Below are 23,378 nucleotides of genomic sequence, written 5' to 3'. Positions count from 1 at the left end.
AGGCCTGTTGAAAGGTGTCTCCTTTTCCAGGGCAGAACACTGCTCTAATAGGACTGTACACATTTCTAGACGTAGCCAGAGCTGCTTAGTGTTGCATTAGGTCCTGTACATCTGTCAGTTCACTCTGAACTGGCTGAGATATCTCTTAACATGGTGCACATTTTCCCTTTGTTTGACTAGTCCACACGTAGATTTGTGTATCATTTCCTTCTTATGCTTGTTTTTTGATCTGACTTTAAGAGGAAAGAGAAAAAATAAACAGTTCGTCACAAATCCTCCCTTTTTACTTCAGAAAAGGGTTTTTTTTTATTATTCTTTGCTTGCTGTAATGATATGGTTTCTAGAAAAAGACAAGCAAAACTGAAATTATATTCTAATCATAGCATGCAAAATGCCACAAAAGTTTTTTGGTCTTTTTTTCTGTGCTAAGAGAAAGATCTGCAGCTGAGAGAAGGATGCAGAGTTTTAAAGTACTCTGAAAAATCAGAGCGCAGAATAGTTCAGGAGTTACTGTGTGTAAAAAGAACTGGGCCCTGAATGACTACTAGAAAGTTAATGTAACTTGTGGAGAGCAAACCAGCCTACTTAAAGTGGTTGTTTTGCAATGTAAGTTGACACCATCAACACACTCTTAAAGAATTTCTCCTTTTTTTCACCAAAATAAATTCTTTTCGATGGCATTTCATAACATGTCTTGCAGAGGCGAAAGAACCTGCTCAGTATTTGTTTTCATTATAACTTTCCTCAGAATGTGTCAAGCTACCATGTTAATACTATAAAAAAACCTAAAGAAAGTGAATGTTTAATGTAGATTCTTTCAAGGGATTTACATGACTTCTCTGCCATTTAGCATTTGCCTTTAAGAAGGATTTGGGCCATGTCAAAGCTCTGGCTATTTGGCTGCCACTTAAGCAAGTTATCCACCACAGACAGCAGAAAGCTCTGTTGTGGACATACATCAGCGCTTTTTTGTTTGGTTGGTTTTTTTGAGGTTGAACTCATGTAAGTGCAGCACAACCAGGAAAGGAGTAAGGGCTTGTGAGAGTCTGTGTAGGAATTTACCATTCTGTTAGTTAACACAGGTTAATCATTAAACCAGCTGTCTCAGCAGAAGCTGAAGGGCAGGCATTGTCTTGACCTCCTTGCTTCATACTTTATTATTCCATGTTTTCATGGAGGCTGCCTGGCTTTCTTGGTTATGACTTGATTATCACTGGTTTGGGTTGGGAATTGACAGTTAATAGGACTGACATTCTTGGAATCTCTCTATTTTTAGTATTCACATAACCAGTTACAAAGTGAGAAGTATAGAAGGTTTTCAGCAGCGGCATGTCTCTCCTTACCCAAGTCCCACTGGAGACTAAGCACTTTGCAACTCGTTATACATGAACTGTCGTGGCTTCTTGGGACACAGGAAAAAAGCTGATGATTCTCTACTCTCTGCCAAAGTTCTCTACTGATTTGAGAAGTTGAATACAGAGGTCTCCTATTTTTCCCAAGTTTCGGAACATTTCCTAATGAGAAATGAGATCCGTACTGAATCTCTGAGCATTTGTCCAGTGGCAAGCCATTTCTGTATTTTCAACCTGGCCATTAAAATTTTTAAAATTATTGTTGTCCTAAAGCTAATTTCAATTACTTCTTGTCTCCAGATTTCAGGACTGTGAGGAAAACCACTTTTCATAACTGGTTATTATCAGCACTGTGGAGGATCGGGCTTTGTTTTAAGCTCTCGTTTTAGAAATACTGTTTTGTTGTATTTCAAACTTCATTATTTGAAATGTTCTTCAGCAAACACATCTGAGAATCATTTTAGGTGAGGCAAGAGCAAACATAGACCTTGCTGATAGAATTAGCAGCAGCCTGAACTTTTGCTCTAACCTCAAACAAAATTTGGACTCAAAATCACTTAGCAGTTTGAAAAAACTTGGCGACTTTTCTTTTTAAACCAATCTACTCACTTTTCGGCTTCCTGGTTTCATTTGTGGAAGGGAATGGAAAGACCAAAATATAACGAGGAAGCTTGGTATTTCCAGCCCAGCCAAAACCACAAAGCTTTGGAAATTCAGCTTGCAAAAAACCCCATAGCTGTGATTGAGCCTAGTCCTGTTTTCCTTCTGTGCTCCAAGCTTCCCATTAGCTGTACTAGCCACTTGAGGATACAGGGCATGCACAACTGGAATCCAGGTGTTGGGCAAACTCCAAAGAGACATCCATATTTGTTATTCTAGAGACTCTTGCTCATTTTCTACAGCACTACCTGACTTGCTTACTTGTTAGCAAAGCAGGTAACAGCCCTTGTTGTTCAAGCTCTGTTGGAAAGATGGTTTGCAGCATATGTATATCTAGACTTGTCTTTGCACTAATTTAAAAGGTAATAAGTAACATAAGAAAGTATAACCGTAATAGTTAAGACAGCCACAGAGTGGTATTTCTAAACCTCTATTTCTTTGACAAATCACTTTGAAAGGAGACTGAAATTTCCAGAGGCATTCCCATAACTTTTGCACTTTCAATGTTTTCTCCAATTACTTTGGCATTTTCTGGTATTTATTTAAGATGATTTTATAGTATTGAGACCCAGAAGAAAAGTGTAGCCTTTTGTTGGCATACAGCTAGTGTTACTCTTTAAGGTTTGCCAGTAGGGATTTTCTACCATCTAATTAAATTGAAGCTACAAGGGTTTTTTTATATGCGTGCTTATATCCCTTGATTATATGAACTACTTCCCCCCCCCGCTCCTGTTGCACGTGGGTGTTGTAAAACTCCTTCACTACTGGAAAGGAAAGTGCATTCAATTGCCTGCAGTCAAGTGAATAAAAATGTAAAATGTGGGTCTAAAACAGAGGGTTTAAAACTGCAGTAAATTCATGCTGTTGCGAAACCTGCTATCAGAATTTCCTTGTGAAGATGAATGTTTACTTAAACACAGAATCCCAAACTTTTTAAAAAAGCTTCTAAAGATGCTGCTTATTGAGCTGTCAAAATATACACTAGATGTAGCTTGAAATGACTTTGAGTACTGGGAGATACGCATAGTACTGTAAAAGTTTAGCATAAATCTATTAAAACTTTAATTATTTTTCTTAATTATCTCTAGCTCTTCTACCCAAGATTGGGTTGCAGTGAGCTACTGGAGATGATGTCTGTTGAGAAATGTAAAAGCCAAATCCTAACTGCTTGTCTTTAATGATCCCGTGTCTCTTTGAGGAGCTAACTCCTGATTAACTTCTAATTTGGGATAAAGTGTGCATTAACAAATGAAGAGAGAGAAAGTAAGTAAAATTTGTAAGTCAGAACTTGAGCTGAGGAAAGAAAAAAAGAGTGTAAGTCAGAAAAATGAGAGACAATGCTGGATCAGATTAAATGCAGGCAGTAAAGCCATCCTGTTTTATATACATACAGAAATGCAATCCAGAAATAAGGATTAAAAATATTGGGGTGGAGTAAAAGCTAATTAAAATAATTAAGCGAGCCTATTTTCTTTCATTTCTTTCTGCTTCTTTCTTTCTCCTTATGCTTTCTTTTTCTTTTCTTTCTCTCTTTGTATATAAAATATATTTTCTTATTCAATATATGACATATTCATAGCTTGCCGGTAGAACCAAAGACACCTTGATCTCTCATGTTATTCATCTGTCCAAGTGAGTGAACAAGTTAACTAGAATTTGTTTTGTGTAGTGGGAATTCAAAACACTCCAGGTTATTCCCATAGCCAGGTATATACTTTGTTCCTGATCTGGTAAAGTATTTAGTATTGGGCTCATCCCTAAGACCACGATCAGTACCACTGACATCAACTGATGTGGCAATTAGTTCCATGATTAGTATGGAAATGACATTATAGTTTTTTTTTAAGGCTTTCGCAGGATTTTTATTCAGAATTTTCTTCTGTTGTCCTCCTCACTGTTGTTTGTTTATCTCGATACTGTTTCCTCTTCCTTGTTTTGCAACTAGTCACTGCCCAAGCTAAATGCCCAATCCCACTGATTTCCAAAAACGGACATAACACTTGCATCCTCACGCTGTTCACTCAGCTCACATATTACATCCTATTCTACTTTTTTGTGGCCATCATATCGATTGGATTGTAGCTCTTTGAGGCCCCACTACCTACTAGTTTACATTCCATATTGCCTAGCAAAACGGAAGTGTTCCCAAGTGCTGGTCATGCAGTATCGTAATAAACATTTTGTGAACACTCTTAATAGCCTTTACCTTCTTAGGGTTGAGCATGTGCATCCAATATTGTAATACAAAAGGCCAAAGGGTACTCAGTGCATCACAGGATTGATCCTTACTTCACTGGTTATGCTACCGTAAGACAAAATGAGAGGGGGAACCATGATCCACCAGTAGTTTTAGGTTCCAGATGTCCAGATATTTTAAAAGGAAGCCTAGTAGCAACCTGTAGCCTAAATGCCTGTCTAAATTTGACCTTTGAGTCTTCCTAGCTTTGCACTCTCTGTAGCTATTTGTTAGTCAGCATAAAATGCCACATTTGCAGTAACGGTTGGCCCACATGTGAGTAGCTGCATCAGTTGAAGGAGAAGAGTTGGGCGTGCTCTCACTCTGTCGTACGCTGAAGATAGAAGTATTGGAATAATTCAAAACCAGTGCTGATTGTTAAGGTAGAAAGCACCAGAAAGCTCTTCTGTTAACTAAAGCATGTTGTTCCTTTCTCTGAATGTATGTAGATACCAAAATATCCAGCGAACTATTGCAACAGAGCGGACTGAAGACGATGCTGTAGCAAACAACAGGGTGGAGAGAGTTCCCACTGGAGGAGGAAGTGACTCTGAGGCAGAGCCTTCCCAGCCAAGCTCAGGTATGGGGGGAAAAAAGCTACTGAGTGGCATGAGGTGCTGGAGCGTGTCCAGAGAAGGGCAACGAAGCTGGTGAAGGGTCTAGAGCACAAGTCTTATGAGGAGCGGCTGAGGGAGCTGGGGTTGTTTAGCCTGGAGAAGAGGAGGCTGAGGGGAGACCTTCTTGCTCTCTACAACTCCTTGAAAGGAGGCTGTAGTGAGGTGGGCATCGGTCTGAGTCCCCATCCCTGGAGGTATTTAAAAGACAAGTAGATGTGGTGCTTAGGGACATGGTTTAGTGGTGGGCTTGGCAGTGATAGGTTAACAGTTGGACTCAATGATCTTAAGGGTCTTTTCCAACCTTAACGGTTCTATGATTCAAAGTTCAGTGCCACTCAGTGATGGCATTCAGTTCTGGGGAAGTCTGCATATCCACGGGAGACTGGAACTTCATTATACCGGGGTGCAAAAGCTAATTAAAAGAAAAGAGGTTTAGACTTGAAGCTACAAGTTTTAGACCTGAAGCTACAGGTACAAAGCAAGATACAAAGGGCCTCAGTTCTTTTTTAACAACTACTAAGGCAGACAAAGCATTTTTAGTTTAGTAAAGGGCTATTTGAAATTAAAATGGAAAAGGCATCTGGTTTTTATTCAGCTTAGTAGTTGCAAAAACAACACTGTCTTATTTTTGCTGCAGTGGGATTTTGATCTTGGGGCATTGCAGTTTATTCTCTCTGGGCATGGCTTCTGTGCTGCCACATTTGCCCGTGTGGTCACACCTGCAGTGGCCCTGGCATCAAATATGAAATACTTGTGTTTTTAAAGCTGCAGTTTTGTGATAGCTATGAGCTGATCTAAGTGTGGGCTGACACTGAAGGAGGCACAGCTGTCTTTTTGCTCATCACTAACTCATGTGACAACACCCCATACCAGAGCAGAGAACTGATCTGTCTGAAAAATAACCTTGTTTCTTGTACTTAACGTTGTTTACAGCCAGACTGGTTCTTTCATCTGGCTCATTAGATAACCAGACAAGAATGACTGTCGCTACAAAGGAGAAGAGGAGAATGTGTACCCAGGGCAGGATGGGAAGGGCAGGGGGCTGTTCTGCTCTTTTTGATGGTAGTCATATTTTCTTAAAACATTTGTGAAACCGTAGCCTAAGTGTTTGTTTCAGGTGAGAAACACCAGCAATCAGACTAGTGCCCACTATGCAACTTGTAGACGCACAAAAATAACTGTCTGCTTTGTTTGAGGACTTGCAACACCAAAATGAATGGCCAGTTCTCTTCCTTTGGATCATTCTCACCTCCACCTCACGCTGTGTTCTGTGTTGTCTACTGGAAGTAAATCTGACTTCTTGCCATCCTTTTTCCATCCCTCTGTAAATAGCATTGGCAAAGGGGAAGAACCAACACAATGTCTGCTTAAATTTTCTTAATGTTCCATGTTGAATAGGAATAATTAAACAGAGAAATAGTGAACTTAGTTTTTGGTTTTTTTTAAATACATTTAGAAAAATACTCAATTTTGCCTATTTGTTTTCCTGATGCATTAGGTGTTTTTAGCTTGAAAATCAATTTTGACCAAGAATGTTTAACGTTTGATATTCAAAGCTTCTTTGCAATCCTTTGTATTGCAATTTATGGGAGCCTTTTACCTGTGCTGGATGTTATAGGGAGAACCCAGTCCTCTCTGTTAGCAGCTGAAATGGAAATGAGGGACACATTGTATTATTAGTATTTAAATTATCAGTAATGTAGTCATTACTTGTAATACTTATAATCATTTACTATCATAGCCAATGTAAAAAAAATAGTAATTTAATAGGAATTGCTACCAGTATTTAGGTCAGTTTTATTATGTAACATTCACTTTTTTGTTTTAACCCCAAAGAACTAATGAGTATAATATATGTCATCTGAAGTGATTAGGAAATGGTTTCTGCTATAGATAATTGCTTTGCTTTTAGGAGTAAAAGTCAATATTGTATAAAATGCTAAGAAATAAAAGATCAAAGGTCATGTAAACCACACTAGAATAAGAGAAAGCTGCAGTTTGATACATCTGCTGTTTGCCTTTTAATTTAAATGAAAAATGGCAGGAGTACAATTTAGGCACATTAATCCAGATTCTAAGCCAGTATAAATCAATTTAGCTCCAGCAATGGATCCAGTCTGCAGTTTTAAGTGGGTAGAATAATACGATGTGTCTAGCGGGAAGGAAAAAAAAGTGATAGCTAATAAGAAAAAAATGGGAATCTATATTTATTCTGTTGATGACATCTGCATCCAGTTTCCTTGGACTGCAAATAAAAGTTGGCTTGTATTTGAAAATGCCAGAACTGCACAATCAAACTGTAATTCCATGGTAGGAAGCACTTTTCTGGTGGATGTGGAAGGTCAAGGAGTTCCCACCTCTTACAGAGTGTACATTCTCAAATGCTCAGTTCTGCTCCTGTGCTTCATGAATTGATACAGATTAAAAATAATCCCTTTGTGTGTGTTTTTGTTTTCTTTACCATACAAGTCCCCAAAACCATGGACTTCCCAAAAATAATGCAATTACAAGTAAAGGGCAATGCTTTGCCAGCACCAACATGGAAATGAGTGGCTGAGCAGGGGGCTTCCTTGACCCAGGCTTGCTACCAGATGCTTTCTGCTGGTGAACCCCTCAGGCTGGATTGGAAAATCAGATCCTCTAAAATCAGCAGTGGGGGGGGAACCAGTCAGGACCTGGGTGACAGTATGGAACCAAACTATCAGCTGGTAAAAACTGTTGTGGTCACATTGATATTTAGAGACAGCAGTAGATATGACACGGAGTTTTATAACGTACAATACAGAAAAGCATCCAGCTCCTGCCCTGCTGCTGTAAGCACTGCACCACTAACCATAAGGAGAACATCTACCAGTTTGCCAGCAGGCTTGTCCTGGAAACACAAAGAAAGTAGGTGCATTGGGCAGGATGATGACTTTTTTATACCATCACTTTTGCAGCCATTTAGTTAAAGGTTAGATAATAGACTGTGCTTGCCACTACGTTAATAAGATTTTGCTGCTTCTTTTTTTGTCCAGAGATTAGGAGGGAAGGATCCCTTTCTCCTGTGAATTCTCAAAAAATCACCTTGTTGCTGCAGTCTCCAGCTGTGAAGTTCATCACCAATCCGGAGTTCTTCACTGTGCTGCATGCAAACTATGTGAGTAATTATGATTTGCTCTCTCACACTACTGATTTCTGAATCCAAACGCTGTGCCCCAGGCCTTCGGGGTGAACACATAGTGAATTTGAATTGTGTGACTCAGGGCTCTGTTGTCCTTTCTGAGCACCAGACCAGGCTGCAGACAGTACAGGCAGGCTGCTCCAAGGTGACTCTTGCTGGGATTCTGCCTCACACAAGGAATTCCCTGGTACAGAGAAGCTCATTAACGTTATCCTTCTGGAATAAGCAGGAACCCTTGGTTTTGGCTTGGTTTATTCTGTTGTCTGTTGCTGCAGGGAGTGAGATTGTTGCATTTTGAGCCATGTTCCTGAGAAATCTTACTCAGATACCACCAAGTCTCAGGGAAATAGAGGGAAAAAATTATTAATTTATGCAGTTTGCATGCCCAAGAAGCAGGTGGGCATAATGCAGTGAAAGAAATACCGGCTTGAGTCAGTGTAGCTATTTTGGAAAAAAGAAGAATGAAAATGAATTTTCAAAATTAAAAGAACTTTTTTGTTTCCCATTAATGCAGTAAATTTGCATGTTTTCTTGCAAACCTGGTGTAGAGTGGAAAAAATTTAACGATAGGTCAGCCAGGAGGAAGCAGATAGGGAAATCTCACAAGGGGGTACAGTCCTAGTTTTCCATATCTTGAATATAGTTCAGCTAGGCATCTACACATGACTTCTGAACATTTGGAAAGTCATCCATTTCTGGATAGGGATGACCTTTCTTTTTGAAAGGAAAAGAAATTAAAACACGTCAGGAGTTGCCTCAGCACAGGTCTTCAGCTAACTACAGACATCAAGTTTTAGCTGTGGTGCTTTGCGGGTTGAAGCCAGCTGCCCGTCTCCAAGCATCTGCCAGAGATTGTTGCCCATGAAATCCCACAGAGGAAGGGATATATTAACTCATCTGACATTACCTGAACCCGGTTATAGAGTGCACGTAACTTCTTCCATTGACAGGGTGATATATGATGATTTATAGCTGGGAGCAATATCATTTACATTTGGCACCGTTGTTTGCAAAATGAGCAACTGATTGCATAGTGGTGTAAGGAACAGCTCACAAGAGACTGAATCCCCATTTTATTTCTCACTGAAATAAAAAAAGCCAAGAGAGGCCTTCAGTTTGAGCTTATAAAGTTGTCTCTAATATGAGAGCCAGAATAATCTATTGAAACATCTGTCAAATGGTCATACAGATTCCACTTGTACAGAAATAATGTCCCACATAACTTTTGGCTTAACACGGTTGTAATATTTTAACCACAAGCCCCTATTAAAATTTCAGGCTATTAATTACGCCAATGAAGTTGGGATTGGAAAATATTATCCAGCAGTTAGAATTAAAAGGGAAAGGCTCTCATTTTTCAGCTATTTTATTTCCATGGAGGGATAAAACTACATTACATTCTTTGTTGCCTTAGTGGAGCTAAGAGATACTCAGACAGTCATTGATCACACATTATATCAAAATACAACTTCTGTTATGGAGTAGGCTGGGATCTTAGCAATTTGTGACCATGAAGCTTTCCTGGGTTATAATCAGGTCGTCATCTTCAGGGCAGAGATCATATCTCTATGGTTTCATAACATTTACCAACCCTTGCCATAATTAGGGACCCTGTGCTGCAGGAAGTATTCTCTTCTCAGTGCTACCACCACAATAAATCCTTACAAAATAAAGATAATACTTGCAAGTGTTTTATTGTATTATAGTGGTAAAAATACATTAAAAGTACATAGAAATTGAGAATTCAAAGCTGTTGGGTCAGATTCTCTGGACAGATTACAGGTGCGCACGCCGGGGCTCACTTCACTGGAGACGTGAGGCCTCCAGCGATACTTCATTACTCTAGTGAGTAATTAAATCCTTTGGGCTGACCAGCAGAACCAATGCACTCAATTTCTCTCTAGTGAAATGCTCAGAAGGGTTGCAGATTTTTGTGAAGTTTCCTACCCTGTCTTGAGGAGCTTTTCCCCTGAAGTAAAAGATCTCAAGAGTAGCCTGTGGATGAGAAAAAGTGTTGTCACCACAAGTGTATTTTGTGGTGCTCTATCACTGAATACACCATGGCAACAAATACAGTTCATTTTGGCCCCTATTCTGTAACCAGATCAGCCCTAACTCACTCAGAACTGCATCAGGGCGCGTTCCTCTAAGAGGTGTATTTAATGCCCATTGTGAGATACAGCTAGCTGCCTGAGGGGTGGCGTTCATCTGACTCACGAAAACGTCTCTATCTGGCATGCTCTGTAGTCATGGCAAAAACAAATATTCAGTTCCAGGAAACGATTCATATCTTCCAAAAATAGACAACTGAAAGTGCCTGCTTTTGTCCTGTGGCTACAAAGTGACCATAAATAAGGCTTAGATGTAGACATCTGCACTGCGGTCCTCTTAAGTTCATGAATCCCATCCCGTGCATCTTGATTTGAATTATAGCATAAATACATGTTCACAGCTGTCTTTACATCTCTCGGGCATCATCCAGTCACACGAGCACTGTTTCTGTTGACCAATGAAAGCAATGAAATAGGCACAACTACATGCATCTTGAGTGTGTGATGTTTTAGCTAACCATCTTTTTGGAGTGCATTAGAAAGGCAGTTTATGCACAAGCTAACTGTGCATAATGTGTGGGATGTTTCACTTCCCAGATTGTGTTTCTTAATTCTGGGTGTTCATGTAAAGTAGTTATTCAAATCAAAACAATGAGATGGAAATGATTCTTGACTCTAACAGGATTTGTTTCAGTTCTTTGGGCATATGTCCCATGAAATAACCAAATATGTTGTTTTGACATCAGAACTGGTTTTCCTTGCTTCTGTTTTCCATCTCATAGAGTGCCTATCGAGTCTTCACTAACAGTACCTGCTTGAAGCATATGATTCTGAAGATCCGTAGAGATGCTCGTAATTTTGAGCGCTATCAGCACAACAGAGACCTGGTGAATTTTATCAACATGTTTGCTGATACCCGACTGGAGCTTCCTCGTGGCTGGGAGATAAAAACTGACCAGCAGGGCAAGGTAAGAGTGCCAACAAAACTAATCACTTGTTTAACACAGCACATCAGGCTACGTGATTATTAAATGTTCCTTCCTTCTTGACTCAAAATTGGTGAAGGTTTGGTTTGAACAACACAAGCAGCAAGTAGAGTTATTTTAGAAGCAGAAAAAGCTTCAAGAACAAATGTGTTGAAGCATAGTGGTGACCCTGTAACTTTCTGTGGAATATCACACCATAGCCAAGGCAGCATCGGACTAACAAAAAAGTTTAAGCCAGAGTTTAGATCTGTCATGACTGCAAAATTTGGCTTAGGGTCTCTGCCTCCAGTGAAGCGTTGCTGAGTGACTTCCGGAACCACCAAACAGGCTAAAGCAGTGTTCCTCAGTAATTTTATTCTCTTCTGTCTTGTTTACTTCATGGCCGTTACACATGATTTTGACCTACATAGCTTCAGGTATTTTCCAAGAGCTATTCTAGCTTCAACTAAGAAAGTCCTGTCGTTGGCAGATATCTTCCATGGACTGTACCTGAACAGGGTATTTTTGACACACAATTGCCAGTGGTTTTCACTTTATGATCCCACAATACCATCACAGTGTTGGCAGTCTTCTTACAAAAAAACCTTGTTCCTGTGTGTTTCAGTCTTTCTTCGTTGACCACAATAGCCGTGCTACCACTTTCATAGATCCCAGGATCCCGCTGCAGAATGGTCGTCTCCCTAATCACCTGACTCACAGGCAACATCTTCAGCGACTTCGTAGCTACAGTGCTGGAGAGGTAACTGTGCTAATATCAATACAGTTACTTTTGACAGCAATCTCCTGTAGAATTAAAAGCACTTATCTTTGAAATGCATTTAAGCAGACTGTCTTGTGGATTCTTATCTTCCAAAGGAAATAAGGGACTTTTCTTTCTGAAGGGTTTATCTCGGAGCTTGCTGGTAATGAAGGTTTATATTTTGACCATTTTCAGAATAAAATAATAACCAAGTAAAACTAAATAACCGAAGTGAAATGGCAACAAAATAGATTTTAAAAGAAGAATCCATATTTGACATCCTAGTATTGCTTTAGTAAAGTCAAGTCATTCATTATTTTTATAGCATGATACTTCATCAGCCTCATAGGTTTCTTCATTCCCCACCATGAGACTGTGCTCTGAAAAGATATACTCCCTAGCAGTAGTGTAGTAATGTATGTCGAGGTTTGCTTCCCTAGCTTTCAGTCACTTTAAACATCTTTCCTGTGTTTCATGGGGATGATTTTTATCATGCAGGGCCATGGGCAGGATTGATAGAATCATAAATCCTGGGTTTGTATTGTGGATTTAAGGAGGAAAAAGTACCAGCAATCAGATTCTTCATATAGCACATCCATACAGTTGAAGATTTGTAAAGATTGAAGCTGAATAGGAGTGGAGATGAATTGTGGCCAAAGGATCTTCCTCTTCCCGAAGAACATCCGGAAAAATGCATGTGAAATTAACATTAACATTTATGTTAATGTTATGTTAATGCCAGACCAGTCTGAACACCTCCCACTGCCAAATGGAGTTGGGATCAGGAGCTGACTAGGGTGTGAGGTCAGTACTTCACAACCAAAGGCAGACAAGGCATGAGTAGCGTGGGTAGGTTTTCCCCATCTTGGGTGAATGTGGCAACTTATTTTCTGAAGATAGAAGTGTATCAATGGATCTATTTAAGTCATATCTTTCCACCGACTTAGCAACTTCCCTCTGCCAACAGCCCACTGTTTAGTGTTGCTATTGTGACTGAATTGACATGAATGTGAAAGTCACCTGCGCGATGATTCATATTTGGGCCCATGCTTGCCTGGGGCTTGCTTACAGATTCACCATGTCGGGGACAGAAACACCACTGAGCAACTCGGATGACCTAGCCCAAAAAGGACACTTGGTTTTGCAACTGTTGGCAAGGCTGGCAAAGAACAATTTGCAATAAACCCAAAATACCAAGTGCAGGGAAGGGAGTGAAAAGCATTGAATACTTTTGACTAATGATTCTCTGGGGATATTGGAAACTGCTCATTGAGGCCACTGAGTTGGCATGATCAGCCAATGAAACAGGGCCTTCTGTCTCGGGAGCCATCAGTGCTGGCACCTTCATCTTACAGTCTCGGTGGCCTGGGTCCCACAGTGCTTCTGCACCCTTGTCATAGTCAGTAGCTTCCCTTCTGGAAGTCTCTGCTCCTCAAGTGGAAGGACTCCCATTGATTTCCAAGGACTTTGGCTCGGTGCTTGAAAGCCCGCCATTTACAAGGAAAAGGTTCAACCCTTTGCAACTCAGCCCATTTATTAAGAGCCGCATGTTCCATGCCATTTCTTCCAAGTACATTTGGATGTGCTTTTGTCCTATAAATCATGTTGGTAGGGACACACCTGGGGCTTTGTCCTGGCCATGTGTCAGCTGTCTGCAGTCCAGCTGGTTCCTTTGCCGAGCAGGTGGTGTGGCCTCTGGAATCTGTCACCAGGACAGTATGAAGGACCAAGAAAGACAACCACTAGTTTTGAACATTGTGTACAGATGTCAAACAGCCTGAAGGAGAGCAGAACAGTGCAGCTTCAGTCGTGATTGGTTGTGGGTGCCAGAGAGGGTATAGAAAAGAGCCAGGGTAATGAGATGAAAACTCTGCCCCCTGCCTTGGCACACACACCTGACATCCTGAGTGTGCCAGAATGAGCTGCTAGAATGTCGTGCGGACTTCCCAGGGACTTTGCGACGCTGAGTGATCAGTTGAGGAAAGAGCAGACAAAAATCATAGGCAGATGAGCCCAAAGTGGGAAAAAACAAATACCCCAGCTTCACGCACTCAGCAATGCCTCTTAGCTGAGTCACCATAAAGAAATTATTACAGTTCTAAGAAATTGTGATCTCGGTACTCAACAGCAGACAAAAAAGCAAATGTAACGTCTGGAATTATTAGAAAATTAATAGAAAGATCTGCTTAACCTAGGAGAGGACAGGCATTACCAGAACTAAGTTTTGGTAGTAAAAGACAAACCAATTCAATCAAAATAAGGCAGGGTAGAAATTCAATGAGAGTAGTTAACCATAGGAACAAATTATTACGTGGGCATTGAGTCTCCATTTCTTCATATTTTCAGGCCAAAACATAGTGCAAAAGCCAGTTTTGTCTTAGTCACCAACAAGTTTCCGAGCTCCCTGGCCAGGGGCAGTGCAGTGAATAGGCTGTGGTGTTGAAGTAAAAACGGTGATGATCTGCCCTCCCTTCCATGACACCCATGAATCTGCTGAATCCTTTTGGCTCATCAAAATGTGGCCTTGATTCCTGCCTAATAATCTGTGGTGTTGAACAGAATACCTTGCAATACTAATAAAGAATTGATTTTTGGTATTTCAAATGTACTTTTAAAGCTCCCTCATGAAATTGGAACATAAAAATATGCTGTCTCAAATATGGCAGTTTTCTTTGCTTTATGACATTTAAAATTCATTCTCAGTAGAGAATAGAAATAGCAATTGCATAGTTTTTATAGAAGGTTGGCTGTTGCTTCCAAGTACTTTTATTCAAGGCCTACCCCAACTATTAACAGGCCATGCAGAGATTAAAACTGCCCTTTTTCCCTTAATCTCTATATGGTGGGCTGTGTTTTTAAAAATATTATCTGTGCCTATAATAGTACTCCATTTCCCTCTTCCAAGAAAGCAAGCATCCATTCCATAAATTAGTCTGTAATATTTATGCTTTTCTTCATGTTGAAGTATTCTCCTAAATGAAGGACCTCTGCGAAAACTTCTGATGTCTACCTGAGTAGATCCTTGATATTAAATGGTATTATATATAAATTTGATAAAAATGCTACAGATTCTTTAGTAAGCACTTCTTTAAGGGTATCAATCCTTTACAGGAAAAAGGTGGTTGATGCTATGCTTGGTTACCTGATTTTTGAAAAGAAAGTTCAGGTAGCTGTACTGACCATCAGTAACTAAAAGAACATAGGTCACTAAGTGCTTCATTTCCTTCTGTCACTGCTATAAACCGAACAGGTCAGAAGCGCTTTCCATTCCCTCTGAGGGACTTTCTGTCTGCAATAGAAATCAACATGTATGATTACAGGGTAGAGATTTTTAAAGACAAAAAGAAGAAAGAAGCAGGCATCCATAATGGAGAAGCAAGAGTTTATGGTTAGCAAGAAAAGCAGAGGAGGTACTGGAATATAGCAGTATATAAATCTCCTTACTGGCCCAAACCGCAACAAGCAAGTAGCAGGATTCAAACAACAGGCGGGAGCCTCTCAAATCCAGCAGTGATATAAAACCCAGGAAAGGGTATTATATCGTCGAAAGGCTCCTGTGATAGTTTGGACTCTCTACTCTGGCTGCAACATCCCAGTATCAATTGCAAAGCTGTTAAACCCTGCCATAAATCTGTCAGATTACCCTGCACTAGATGAACCAGGTCACTAAATCATTAGAGGGGTCACTTTTTTTTTTTAATTAGAGAATAATGTGCTAATCTAAATTAAATGATTCAATTAGAAAGTCAAAGTAGACAAGGTGATTGTGATTAAACACTGAATTGGAGCAATCAGTTGTACTATATTAGCTAAAAGATTGGAAAGAGGAGTGTTAGCAAAATGGAAGTTAATTAGACGGCTGGGAATTTTCCTGTTGTGTTGCCTGAGAAAAATTGTTCAGAGGTGTAAATGTGTAAAGACCATGATCCAAACACAGCATTAGCGATGCCTAATGATGGTGATGAAGGGAAGTACAGCACCACGGAGCGTGCAATTTATCATGTTAAGGTGTGTACGGAACTGGGTTCTGACAATCTAGATGACTTTAGCTGTTAAACCAGAACTGGGAAGAAGGGAAGGGGGGAGTGAAGGTTTCTCTTCACAGGCTCTAGACACGTTTTCTTTCAGAATTCTTGCTTCAGGAGAAATATGTTCAGGCACACAACTCAGCAGCACTGGAAAGCTAGCCAAAAGAAAAAAAATTAAAAATCGGGTGACATGAGCAAGGGGAGGATCCAGCTCCGGGCTGGGCAGAAGTACTATGCAGTTCCCAAGTGATGAGCAAACACCAACCGGTGCTAATTTTTGTGGGAGGCAGGTGTTTAATTCCTCTGTTACTCTTCCCTTTCCCCCTTCCTGTCTTCCTGTCAGTAAATCTATGTGCAGCAACAAGGGCATAGGATTTGTCTTTGTCAAGGATGAGTCAGAGACCACCCTTAAACCAGGCTCACCCACCATCCGCACTCCCATGCAAGTCCGTTCTACAAGGAGCTGGGGAAGAGGCATCCTCGCCTGATCTCCAGAGCTCCCTGGAAGCGGAGAAGCTGAGCGCAACACGGTGCCTTAGCACCGTCCCACACATCCTCGCTACTACAACCGATCGCAGGCCGATGTATGGTCTTGACTATGCTGCCCACAGACAGCCCAAGAAAGGGCTGTTCCCAGAAGGGCTTCGTGCCCACTGTGGCAATGCATTATAGGGCACCTCTTGCACCTAAGCCTCCTCCTTCTTCCATAGCATAGAGTGAATGCCATAAAGGCCACAGGGATGCCTGGGTCACGGGGTAAAAGCTGCCTAAGCCTGAGCTCAACTTTTGTTTTGTTTTGTGTCGGTTGGCCCGTGGGGGTGGGAGAAGGAGACAAAGGCAGGAGATGTTAGCACAGCGCAGAGGGACTTAGGGAATTGTGTATGACCTGCTTGAAAGTTCTTCCTACATTTAAAGGTGAGAAGGGTTGGACCAAGGTTAACATATCAGTCTGCTAAATACTGTGGGCTTGACCGTTCTCCCTGACACTGGGACAACTCTCTTGTAGTCAGCAGATGCATTCCAATATAAAATCATAATTAAATGATGGAGCAAAACATTCACCATGCACTTTCACAGCAGTTTTGTGCTTTCAATTACAGTATGTTTAATTAGAATAATTAAGATTTTTTCATTGTTTAACCTGTGTATTGACTGGTATCTTGTTACATATAAACATTTTATGCTTTATGTGCTGGAAAGGCAACTTGCCAGTCACATTTAGCTTCTCGGTTTTCATTTATATCCAGTTGGAAGACCTGGCATTTGGCCGTACTACTGAAAATGGGTTGGCACCATTTGCTTGGATGCAGAGCCTAAGCATTTAAAATATTGGAGTAGGGGCAATTTCTTCCTGAAGCGGTTGCCAAGTACTGCAATTTGTGCCATGAGAAAGGAGCAGCTACTAGCCCAGTAGAATGGCAGTTGGAATTCCTAACGCATCTTGTCCTGATACAGGGTTTGTAGCAGTGCTCCTCTGTTGGCTTCACCGTGGCCATATTCTGGAGGAACACATATGGGAGAGAGGTGGGTTCCCCTCAGCTTACACAAGTCCCCAAAGAGTTACCCAGCAAGTAATGACTTACTGAAAACAGACTGCCAGACCTCACTGTATGGCTTTTAATGTCCTCATACCTAAGTGTTTTCCCACTTTTTAATGTATCTGCCTTCCTGACATGATTCCCTTCACTAGATACATTCTTTAAGTGTCTCAGTTAAGCAGTAGTGATAGATTTCCTTCTTACTACTCTTTTTATCAGCTATTTGGATTGTGTTCTTTTTTCAGTGTATACAATTCAACTTCTGTTTCTGGTTATCCAAGTTAGGCAACCCCCTTTTGTGATGATATAGCCCTTTTCTGTCCTGTGATCTACATAGATATACCTCCCTCATGTTATTTCCAATATTAAATTTCCCTTTAACAATGCTGAGTGAACATGTTACAGTGTTGTGGGGGTTTTTTTCTTCTTTCAGATTCACATTGCTGTAAAAACTTTGAAGTAAATGCAGTTATGCTAGAACAAGAGACTTTATGATATTACAGTGATTTTATTTTCATTGAACCTGAGAACTCCATCACTGCAATACCTTTATTAACTTGCATTTACTTCTGGATTCTGGTGCCTTCACTGCAGCATCAAAGAGGTGTGATAGCTGTGGATAATGGTGTCCCTCCATTTGGAAGCACAGTATTACCTACCTTTTTTAAGTTGGCTGGAGTATAAAGCTATAATTTTCATGCAGGCTTTCTGTCCTTCAGTCAGTCAGCATCATGCACCATTCTGAAAGTCACAGAGGTAAAGATGAGAAACCTTTTTACTGACTGATGTGCTATGGATGGTCAGTTTGATCATTCTTTCCCTTTCCTCTCTGATGTTGTAGGCCTCCGAAGTCTCTCGAAACAGAGGAGTTACTCTGTTGGCCAGACCAGGCAATAGTCTCGTAACAGCTATTCGAAACCAGCACCATCACGAGGCATTACCTCTGGGTAAGCCAAGTTTCTCTCCTTTTCAAAGCAATGCTCACAAAGATGCTTTTTAGAACTTCTCATCAACCACATGCGCTGCTTCATGTTGCCCTGTGCCTGACTAGCAGTGCAGTCAGTGTGCCCCTGCACAGTCACGGTGACGTGACCAGGCCCCCTCAATGGTAAATAAAGCCTCTGTATTTTTTTTTCCTTCTCCAGCTTACAATGACAAGATTGTTGCATTTCTACGCCAACCCAACATTTTTGAGATGCTGCAGGAGCGTCAGCCCAGCTTGGCCAGAAACCACGCACTCAGGTACCGCTTTTTTCCAGACTGCTGAAACCAAGTTCCAGGGAGGCCTTCTTGTAGTGGGGAAAAACAAATTCTAGTAAATGTAGTACAAAAGATGAACTTGGGCCCCATGTGGAACTGTCACCATTAAAAAGTAGGTGTGGACCACCAGAATCTATGTACTTACTATAGTTATTTTCCACAGACACACAAGAAGTAAGAAGAACTAAAATAACTATGGGCAAATAGTGACATATCTAATTTCCATTCCAAGTATTACTGAATAGCAGAAACTCTGTCTTCACCTACAGTTATCACTTTGCTTTTCAGAAGACAGGGTTAAAATTGTGTTTGGATGGAAGTCAGCAGAAAAACCCCAGTAACTTCAGCAGAACCAGGATTTTACCTCATGGTTGGATTTACACCTGTGCCAGGGACATAGTCACCCTAGATTTTATAAAGAAATGGGAACATTATGAAGTATATTATACTCCTGTCTTTAATCTTTCTCACTTATGACTTAATGGTAGTCCTTTCCAAAGTAATTAAATTGTATCTTTCTTTTTCTTATGCCCATTCCTTTCCTGTTAGGTTTAAAAAAAGAAAAAACAGCACCAAAAGCCAGTACAATTTAAACTCATTCTAATTCCAAAGGTTAAATTAATTGTTTTGGCCAAGAACCTAAGCTGGCAGTAGTCAGTCTCAGCAATGCCAGTGTGCACCACCTAAGAGTTTGATCAAGAATTTAGTTTGTACTGTGCAGTAAAAAGTGTGGCTGTGGGACTGGCGGAGGAGGGAAGGAACAGCAAGGGAAGGATCTTCAAGTTCCTGCAGTGCAGTTTCTGCCGATAGCCTTACTGACTCGTTGTTTACCTGTGAGGGCCAGACAAAGAGTTCTTTGGCTGTAAGGATTAGACTTCCTTCCTGGAGGAATTAATACATTCAAATAAAATGAGGGAGACAGAATGAAAAATGCTCCCAGTATTCAAGATGTGCATTTCTGTAACTGAGGATTTTTTTATCTTCACCATCAAATTATTCCAGACTATTTTTTTTTTCTCAGCTGTAATTTGAATTCTCATTTCTCAGAGAACAGATGATGCTTTTATCTCCTTTTGAGCAGAGAACAAAATTGACTAGTGATAGGGACTAGGCAGCTTAGCCAGTGCGTAATGAGATTTGTAAGAGGATATTGAGCCCTTCGCCTCCGGGTCATTGCTTTGATTATACCTTAGGTCAGGAGTGATCCCAAGCTACTGTCTAATGCTCGTACAGCAGGTATTGAGCAAACTCCTAGGAGGGAAATGTCCGTCTTTTACAGGGCTTGATTCTGCAATACGTTGCAGCCCCACTCAGCAAGGTACTAAAGCATGTTCTTGACTTGAGGTAGAATCCTTTAACTTGACACTAGAATAAATATCCTTGGACACTGCAATGCTTTAGAAACACACTGACAGACTGGGGTGTAGGTCTCTATCTTCCATGGTCCTAATCTGCTGATAGGATCCTATCCTATGTTTCCCACTCTTTATTCTTTAAACAACAAAATGTATGGTTTTACACATATACTGTATAACCTCTGTGTGATCAATTAATATCAAGTATATGTTAGTGTTATTTGCCAGATAGAACTGACAGAGGTAAAGGAAGTGGTAGTATGTGAAATTCTGTTAAGGAAAGGTGGTATATTAGTTGTAGCCTTAAAAAAAAATCTGTCAGTGACTTTAGCTATAGTGCAACACATGAGCTTGGAGGACTAAGAATCATTCTGTTTTCTTAAAATATGGTATAAAATCTCTTGCTTTTGGATCAGGAAACTGGGTGATATAAATAAATTCTTTTTTGCAAGTTTGTTAGTGAGATTAGAAAATGAATCAGGCAGTTAAGATGTTTGCCATTCTTGTAAGGAGAGGAACAGGAACTGGCAAAATACCAAGGAATGATAACTCTAAACGTAGTTCATGCCTTGAAAATGGCATGTTTTCTTTTTTTTTCTTTTTTCTCTTCTCAATAATATCATTTATGTTTCAGGGAGAAGATCCATTACATTCGGACAGAGGGTACACATGGGCTTGAAAAATTGTCCTGTGATGCAGATTTAGTAATTCTGCTGAGGTAATCAATTTGATCAAAAGCATAATGTCATTACTTATGGTACCAGAGAAGCCGGCTGGCTCTTTCTCGGCATAATTGAAAAGATTTTGTTAAATCTTCCAGGTAATTTATAATTAGACTAGGATTCATTGTTACTGATAGTCACCCAAAATAATTCAGACAGAGTATATCTGTCAATTTTTACTTCCTGGAAGGCAGCCTCCATCAGTGCAGTAAACTCCATCCCCAGCCAGCTCAGTCAATATAGCTGTTACCATCAAGTAGCAGATAAAAAAGAATCAGGTCAAAATGTTGCCTTTTAATGGAAAAATTCTTCCCCCCCCCCCCCCCCCCCCCCGCTTTTTTTTTTTTTAAAGAGGAAAAAAACTTGTCTTTCTCAGTACAAATAAATAATGTAACTACTCATTAAATTGCTAGTTTTACTGCAGCGGTGCTTCCCACGCACGCAGGGCCGTGTCACACTAATGAAACCTCGATGTACGGTTCAGTGAGCATTGTTTAGGTAATGTAGATAAGGCTTTAGTTTTTACTGGGACCAGGGAGCTTGGTCTTTAGGTCCTAGCTACTTTCGTTTAGCACAGATAAGGACTTATTTTATTGTCTTGGTCTTACATGGAAAACGTTGCATTACCCGGGTGATTTTGGTATGCTATATAGCACTGTATAATGCAAGAAGTTTACAACTTATTCCCATCAACTTAATCCAAATGGTCAAAGAGCTGAGCTATGTGAAAATGTATGACCCAAGAAAAACAACCTGAGAGACACGTGTCTAACTTTTGCTTCTCACTTCTAACGTGTTGAAGTTGTCCCTGTTTACTACGTAGCCTCATATCTTTACTCTCTATCAGTAGATTGAGGCACTGTGTCATCATGAAATGTCTAATAAAATTAATTTTGTTCTTCTTTGTCACTGGTGACCATGTCTGATTTGGGAAACTTGTGGATTTTATGAATCCATGAGTTCAGAGATGTACCCAAGCTTACGACCACAGCAGACTTGCACCATATTTACATTCCCTCATGTGATGAACGTGAACCAAACCTCTCCCTATGACTTTTTCCATGCAGCCTTTTTGAAGAGGATATTATGTCCTACATACCACTGCAGGCTGCCTTCCATCCTGGTTACAGTTTCTCTCCTCGCTGCTCACCCTGTTCATCACCCCAAAATTCTCCAGGTAAGGAGATGGGGAAAATACTACAAAATCTTGTATTTGTGGTGTTTCTCTTAATAAATACAAAGGGGCAGGTTCAGAGCCAGCATCAGTTGTCAGCTTGCTAATTCCAGTGGCCACTCCAAATCTGACCCCGGCTGCTTTTTTGCAGTAGATGAAGCACAGAGATCAGAAATTGCCCATATGGAAGAAGGTATTTTCCTGCTTTTTATATAGTTGGAAAGGATTAGAATAAGAGAATGGTGCACTCCAAAAACTCACTGACATGGAAGCACATTTATGTTATGTGACAGAAGCAAAGAGCAGCTTCCAAATCAAAGGTGTGTTGCAATACTTCCAGTACTCCTGTAAAGTTCAGTCTCCTCCACTCGGTGTTCCAAAGATTTCTCCTCTTCCCAAGACTCATCTATTTTAAGACCTGAGGGGATCATCTTGATCATCTAGTCTGACCTCCTGTGTTGAGCTCATTAACTTAGGTTTGACGGGAAACATATTTTCCAGAAAGACATGCTGTCTGAGAAGGTTATTTCCAGCTGTGGTATGTCTCTGTAGTTATTGTTTATGCTATAGAAATTTGAGGAGCTAATGTCTCCCTTTTGCCAAGATATACAACCCCCACCGCAGTCTCCCTGCATGGCTGTGTCCAGTGGCCATTTTGAGAGCATCGACAGAAATGTGATCTGAAGAAATCCATTTTTGGCTGAGCTTTTTAAACATTCATTTAAATTATCTGGTTTCAAACAAAATTAATGGACAAAAGGCATTCAAATCTCAGAGGTGGCTGTGGAAAATTGGAAGGGTTTTTGATGTGAAGAAGTTAAATGCTGAACCCTTGTCTATAGGAGGACAGTGTTTTGCCAGAATGTCCTACTTTCATTAACAAGTTTTAACACCATTTTTAATACAGTTCCTCTCCTCTACATCAGGACAGGTCATAAACAAGTTTCCTGCAAGACAAAGAAATTCAAGTATTTGGCAAGAACATGACTTAGGAGAATGTTAAAAGAACTTCACTGGTCTTTACCTGTTCTTGTGAAAACACAAGAAGGGCAAATATTCACTTCCAGCAACATACTGTCTGCTTGCTTATTTCTGCCACTGGTTACATAGCCCATGAGAGCACTCATTCTCTTATGTCTTGAGGGGGAAAAAAACTTTAACAGAAGAAAAGAAGTGTCACAAGGGATTCTCTTTGCACTGCATGTAAATATGCCTTTCTGTTTTACCAGCAGAGACAATTACTAATGTCCTTCCCTCCTGTCAACGATGATACTTTGTGCTCCCACTAAATATAATTTAAAAAAAAAAAATTTTTTTTGCCTTCCTGTTGAGGATTTTCTGCCAGATTTCTCATAAAAGGAATTATTTTTATTGTCTTCTGTAATGAAGATAGGAAAACGGGATTTCATGGATCCATTCTTTGACCCTTTATGGCATGGCACTTGTTTATACAAAAGGACTAATAAGCTACTTTGAGAATGCAGACTTCAAAACAAA

The 23,378-nt window shown here is 40.3% G+C and overlaps 1 protein-coding gene across 1 annotated transcript in view; it reads left to right on the top strand.

Moving 5' to 3' along the window:
- HECW1 (HECT, C2 and WW domain containing E3 ubiquitin protein ligase 1) overlaps positions 1 to 23,378 on the top strand; it is a gene marked incomplete at both ends in the record, with an annotated part of 179,009 nt that overhangs the window by 114,438 nt on the left and 41,193 nt on the right. The window contains 8 exons of the mRNA XM_082329339.1: positions 4,698 to 4,828; positions 7,883 to 8,004; positions 10,862 to 11,047; positions 11,670 to 11,804; positions 18,212 to 18,317; positions 18,516 to 18,612; positions 20,620 to 20,703; positions 21,775 to 21,884. Coding sequence (XP_082185465.1) covers positions 4,698 to 4,828; positions 7,883 to 8,004; positions 10,862 to 11,047; positions 11,670 to 11,804; positions 18,212 to 18,317; positions 18,516 to 18,612; positions 20,620 to 20,703; positions 21,775 to 21,884 — 971 coding nt within the window. The remainder of the gene's footprint in view (positions 1 to 4,697; positions 4,829 to 7,882; positions 8,005 to 10,861; positions 11,048 to 11,669; positions 11,805 to 18,211; positions 18,318 to 18,515; positions 18,613 to 20,619; positions 20,704 to 21,774; positions 21,885 to 23,378) is intronic.

Source organism: Platalea leucorodia (assembly GCF_965183815.1).
Source record: "Platalea leucorodia genome assembly, chromosome: 1".
In the NCBI taxonomy this organism is placed as follows: domain Eukaryota; kingdom Metazoa; phylum Chordata; class Aves; order Pelecaniformes; family Threskiornithidae; genus Platalea; species Platalea leucorodia.
This window is presented reverse-complemented; position numbering and strand designations above follow the sequence as displayed.